Source organism: Orycteropus afer, unplaced genomic scaffold (genome assembly GCF_000298275.1).
Source record: "Orycteropus afer afer isolate SDZICR_OR568_19922 unplaced genomic scaffold, OryAfe1.0 scaffold00079, whole genome shotgun sequence".
Classification (NCBI taxonomy): domain Eukaryota; kingdom Metazoa; phylum Chordata; class Mammalia; order Tubulidentata; family Orycteropodidae; genus Orycteropus; species Orycteropus afer.
Window position 1 is genome coordinate 10,707,192 of NW_006921666.1, and position 6,244 is coordinate 10,713,435.

The 6,244-nt window shown below is 41.2% G+C and overlaps 1 protein-coding gene across 1 annotated transcript in view; it reads right to left on the bottom strand.

The window, feature by feature from the left end:
* The window catches only part of RGS6 (regulator of G protein signaling 6), a 302,264-nt gene extending 298,997 nt beyond the window's left edge, over positions 1-3,267 (bottom strand). The window contains exon 1 of the mRNA XM_042781016.1: positions 3,174-3,267. Coding sequence (XP_042636950.1) covers positions 3,174-3,252 — 79 coding nt within the window. The 5' untranslated portion in view covers positions 3,253-3,267. The remainder of the gene's footprint in view (positions 1-3,173) is intronic.
* Positions 3,268-6,244: the final 2,977 nt, after the last annotated feature.

Consider the following 6,244-nt stretch of genomic DNA (forward strand, 5'->3'; position numbering starts at 1 on the left):
GGAAACCCAGGGAGGGGTCACTATGAGTTGGACTTGACTCGAGGGCAATGAATTTGGTTTTTGGTTTCTGAAAGCAAGTTGAAAACCCAGCTGAACAATTTACATTAATTCTCAAGGCTTGAAAATAAACTTCTGTTTTCTGAGACAATCTAGGCAGTGGTCCTGCCTTCCAGATTCTGGGTGTTGGCCATACTCTGGATTCTAGGTCAAAGCCTCTTGGCCATAGGCTTCAGCTCTGCCTTCCAGGCCCACTGGGATGACAACTCTGTTCCCTAGGCTTAGTGTGGTCCCGTTTTCCTACTCTAACTGGGTGGTAACCCCACTTCCTTGGCCCCAGAAGGTCCTGTTATTCTGGTGCTTGGGCATGCAGTCCTGCCTCCTCAGCTTTGGGCAGTAGTTCCACCCTATCCCTCTGGCACTCATGAATGGTAGCCCTACACTCCAGAACTGAGTTGGTGAAGATCTGACTCTTTGAAACCAAGGAGGTTGTGGTTCCACCCTTTGAAGCCCAGAGGTCATGGCCTCACTCTTTGAGACCAAGGCAGCTCTGCTTTTCACCCTCCTTATCTCTTCAGCTTCTGCTTCCTGGTTCCTTGGCCTCTCAGTCCTGGACCCCTCTGCTCCTTGAACCTCTTGGGCTAGTCTTGCCTCTTCCCTACCAGACAAGTGTTACAAAGCTCTTTAGCTCTACCAATAAGTGATCAGAGGCAGCTCACTCCACTAGTAAGCCTCAGCCTGAAGGCATGGCACTAAGCTTTCTCATTCCACAGGTAAGCAACAAGTGCCCAGAGGCACCCTACTCTACCATCAGCTATCTACACCCAGCTCTCTCACTCCTTGGGTCAGCTCTCATGCTATCTTATACTGGTCTCCTGGTTCTACTGCTACTGTTTCTCCATTGCTGCTTTTTACCATCTGTACTGTCTCCGATGTTATAGCTATTCTCATTTTCTTTTGAGCATTCCTCAGAATTGCCTTTGATGTCCATAATTCCACCAATAGTCTCTTCAAAGCAATGTAGGCTTTTACTATTGTTGTTGTTGTTGTTATGTGCCATCGAGTCAGCCCTGACTCATAGCGACCCCTCCTTGGGTTTCCGAGGCATTTATCACTACAGAAGTAGGATTGCCCAACCTTCCTTCCGAGGAGTGGCTGATGGGTTTGAACCGCCAGCCTCCTGGTGAGCAGTCAAGAGCTCCCGCTTTTACTATTAGGTGTCTTAAAACTCTTCCAGAGTCTACTCATATGCAATTCCCAAACCACTTCCACATTGTTGGTATCTGTTACAGTAGCACCTCCACTCTTCTGGTACCAAATTCTGTCTTAGTTATCTAGTGCTGCTATAACAGAAGTACCACAAGTAGATGGCTTTAACAAATAAAAAATTATTCTCTCACAATTTAGGAGGCCAGAAGTCTAAACTCAGGGCACTAGCTCTAGGAGAGAGGAGCTATGACCGCTAATCAGAAGGTTGGTGGTTCAAAGCCACTGTGTGGGCAAGACTGGGCAATTTATTTCTGTAAAGATTTACTGCCTCAGAAACCCAATGGGGGTCGCTAGGAGTTGTATCTGACTCAACAGCAGTGGGTTAGTGGGTAGCTCTAGGGGAAGGCTTTCTCTCTGGTGACTCTGGGGGAACGTCCTTGTCCCCTTTCAACATCTGTGGGTCCAGTGTTCTTTGGAGATCTCCATGTGTCTTGGCATCAATCTTCCCCTGGGTCTCAGCACACACCCCAGGTCCAAAGGATGCACTCTGTTCCCAGCTCTTCTTTCTTGGGGGCAGTCAGTTACCTCTTTCTCTGCTGGCTTCTCTTTCCTTTTTTCTCTTGTAAGATAAAAAGTGATACAGGCCACACTCCAGGGAAACTCCTTTTACATCAGATCAAGGCTATGACCTGCTTAAAGGTATTACATCCAACCCCAATATCTTTACAACTGATTGGCTGATCACATCAGATAACTTCATGGGGCATGATTATATCATTATACAGTTGTCAAATTACATCATTACATAACTGCCAAACCACTGAGAATCATGGCCCAGCCAAGTTGACCCACAACCTTTACCATCACAACCCTCTTTGTTTTCCATACAACAACAACAACAAAGGAAGCAGAAGCAACCAGAAGAGAACTTCTATAAGCTCCCATTACACCTCCCTACTACCTCTGTATCTACTTTGCCCACACCATTTCTAAGGAGGTTTTGTACATGTTTTTAGCAAAAGCTACCCATGTAGTTGTGAACTAGATTCCATATCTTCTTACATACTCCTAGATAGAACTCCTTGAATTTTCCCTCTTTCTGTTGCATCATTTTTCACTCCTACTGAGTCATTCTCACCAATGTGCAAACATACTGTCACTTTCATATTATTTTTTAAAAAATACATATTTTGACCTCACTTTGCCTATACATAATACTGCATTTCTTCCTTTTAAAGAAAATTCCTTCAAAGATCAATTATACTCACCACCTCAAATTTCATCCCTTCATTCTGGGTTGAAGCTACTTCAGTCAGGCTTTTTGCTCCCCAGTGCTTCACAGAAAGTGCATTAAGGGTCACCAATGAATTCAGTGTTGCTAAATTCAGTGGTCATTTCTCCTTAACATACTTATTTACCAGCAGCATTTGACATAATAGATAATTCTATTCTTCCTGGAAACATTTTCTAGAAAATTTGACTTCTAAGAAACCATATCCTCCTGATTTTCCTCCTCTTCTCCATCTATTCTTTCTCTTCCTCCTCCTTCCCCTCCTCCTCCTCCTTCTTTTTTTTTCTCTCTCTCTCTTGATTTCTCCTTCTCTCCCTGACTCCTATATACTGAAGTATCTCAGGTTTTAAAGTTTGGACCATATTTTCTATTTACATTCACTCCCTTGGTGAGCTTATCAGTCCCATGGCTTTGAATATCATCTCCATGCTGAGACTTATGTCCCTAGCTCAGACTTAAATACAACAAGAACATAGTAAGGCCATCCTTAATGATTGACAAAGAGTAACTTCTTTCAAATCAGGATCAAGACTTAACTTTATTTAAGAAACACACTGAATGTATCATCTTTACTGTTTATACATTCTCAGACACTTCCCAGCTCAAAATCTGGATTACACAACTCTTCAGTAACTATTTCCTGTTGTCATCAATATCTTCTAAAGAGAATACTTACCTGTGACGACACTGGGGATTTTTGAGAGAAAGCTCTTGACTGTTCTAATAGGTACACCCCCTGTCTTGTCATCTTGCATCTTTGTAATGATGTCTTCAATCTGAAAGATAGTGAAGAATAAAAAGCATTATATTCTTCCACAAAGTAATAGTAAGTGGAACCTTTATAAATAGCCAAAATATGTGAACATAATTGCCAGTAATAGATATCAGGACACATCTCTACCTACTCAGTCAACAGACATAGAGTCAGTATCTGTAATCAATCAGGTGCTGGGTATGGGGAAATCATAGGGTAAAATAAAAGAGCATAAGGCAAGTTCTACAAGAACAAGTGTCCAGTTCAACAAGGTAAGAAGGGGAAAAGACATTAGGATTCCTGATGGACTCTAACATGTAATTCAACATGTATGTGATGAAATTCTTCTTTTTTCCATATTGGGTTTATATACAGGTTGAACTATATAAAATTGTTATATTTAATATGAAAATGACAATTTCATGTGATTTAACCTCATATATTAAGATAGTAAGGCACTCTGGTTGTATAGTGGATAAGGCACTTGACTGCTAACCAGAAGGTCAGTGGTTCAAACCCACCAGCCACTCCATGGAAGGAAGACAGGGTGATCTACTTCTGTAAATATTTACAGGCTCAGAAACCCAATGGGGGTCACTATGCTTTTAGGAGAATAGACAGGACTGCTACTGGGACGAGAGAAGGATCCAACCAGAGTTGGGTGGGATGGGGGGGGGGTACTGAATCAGGACACAAAAAGCCCTGATCTCAAGAAACTGGAAAATGGGTCTCAGTGGTTCTGAGGGATGGTGTGAGGGTAGTCATTGTGAGCCAGAACTAAAGTGGAGCAAGAACAGGATCTTCTTCTTGTAAGACCATACTACAAGGAGAAAGATGGTGGTGCACAGTGGCCTGAAGCCAGGGCTTGGCGAAATAAGATACTATGTGCATATATTAAAAACAGGACAGAGAGAGATGAGATGGACTAAGGAAGATGTAGGTCCCTATATTGGGAAACTAATTTGTGGCTAAGTATTTGTGAGTCAGATAAAATTTCTTGAGCAGGAATTTACAGAAGAGGATACAGAAATCTCTAACAAGGACATAGATTTTTGGGAGGCTGTGGTTGGAGAAGGGAATGTTTACTATTATTAAAAATTCTGTTCCTCTAAGCAACAGAAATAGCTTTGAAGCACCAGGATAGAGTCTTGAGTCTCTGGTTCCTTGATAGATAATTTTAAAGCTGGAAATTTAAAGCTGAAGATAAACTATTCTAACATACTAGCATTGCAGTCTGATGCTAAGTGATTTTATCAAAGATACATTTTGCTTAATAGTAATAATAATAGAGAAAGCTAGGATATGGCATATCATCACCATAATCATCATCAGTAATAATAATATCCAGTAGCCAAAACATATTAAGAATTATGAGTCGGGTCCGACTCAACGGCACAAAACAGCAACAACAAATTATGAAGAAGCCCTGGTGGCATGGTGGTTAAGTGCTAAGCCACTAACTGAAAGGTCAGTGGTTTGTACCTACCAGCAATTCTTCAGGAAAAGGATGTGGTAGTGTGCTTCAAGATTACACCCTTGGAAACCCTATGGGGCAGTTCTAATCTGTCATATAGGGTTGCTATGAGTTGGAATTGACTCAACAGTAATGGGTTGAGGAGTTATTCTAAATATTATACACATACTATGCTATATAATCCTCAAAATTATTTCATAAGATAGGATCACTATTATCTGCATTTTTTAGATAAAGAAATTAAGATTTAATTAGATATTTCAGTCAAGATTAAGTTGTGGTAACAAACAGCACTCAAAATCTCAACAATTTAGCACAACAAAGGTTTATTTTTCTTCTATGTCACAAGTCTATCACAGATCAACAGGGGATTCTGCTGATTTTAGTTAATCTGGGACCCAGGCTGATGGATCAGCCACCATATTGAATGTTTCTGGTGCCAGAAGGACAAAAGAGAATTCTAGAATGTCTTGCACACTGGGCCTTAAACGTTGTAGCCAAGAAATTACACATAACATGATTGCTCACAACTCTTTGGCCAGATTGAATTACATGACACCACTCAACCACAAAGGAGGGAATTCAGTTTTCTGGGTGCCAGGAGGAAAGGAGCAGAGCATCTGTGAGAAGCATCAATGATTACCACAGGAGGTTAAGCAGCCCTTGTAAGGTCATATGGCTACTGAGTTGTGAAGCCAAGGTTGAACCTAGGCAGCAAACTCCAGAGCTCGTGCTTCTAACCCTTGAGCTCTTCTGCCTCCCAGCAAGTTCTCAGAAAGCCAGTCAAATAGAAAAACCATTCTCCCTTGGATATTTCAGGCAGTTGGTGAGCATATCATGCTAGGGAAAACAGTCATTCTCTGAAGACTTGCATTCTGTCAAATAACAGCCTAAGAATGACTTTAATTCACATTCATGTTAATAGTCTCAGCTACTGCCCTGCCTTGGGTCTCATAAACTCACTCCAAGAATTTTGAATAGTTTGAACATTCCTTATCAATAGCCAACTACGTCTAGGAAAACGGGCACATTTACAAAGTAATCTATACTTTTGATCTAGTGTGTTATCAGTGTAACTGATGCTTTCTATGGAATGGCCAACAAATCATAGAATTTTGAAGGGAAGCCAATACTTCAATTTAGTACATCAGTGAGATCCCTGATGGGGCATTATGGTAATAATTTCCAGTCTCTGCTGATGTGGGCTAGATTTGAAGCACTGGCTGTGCAGAGGAAATCTTCATGACTCCTTTCTCCTCTGGCCTGTTTAGTGGCTTCACTAGCCTACTGAATCTTAAAAGGACTTATTTGGTAAGAAGGAAGACCTATCTTCTTATATTGGCTCACAAAGTACCAAGAGGCATATCACCTATCAGAGATTAGAGCTAAATCACAAGGGGTAATCCTCTTAACTGAAAAAGGATTGTACACCAGCAATAGTTTACAGCATCACAGTTGTGGTAGAATGAATTACTGGCCCAAATTCTTGACTCTCCATTTTATTAATATACATCCAGAC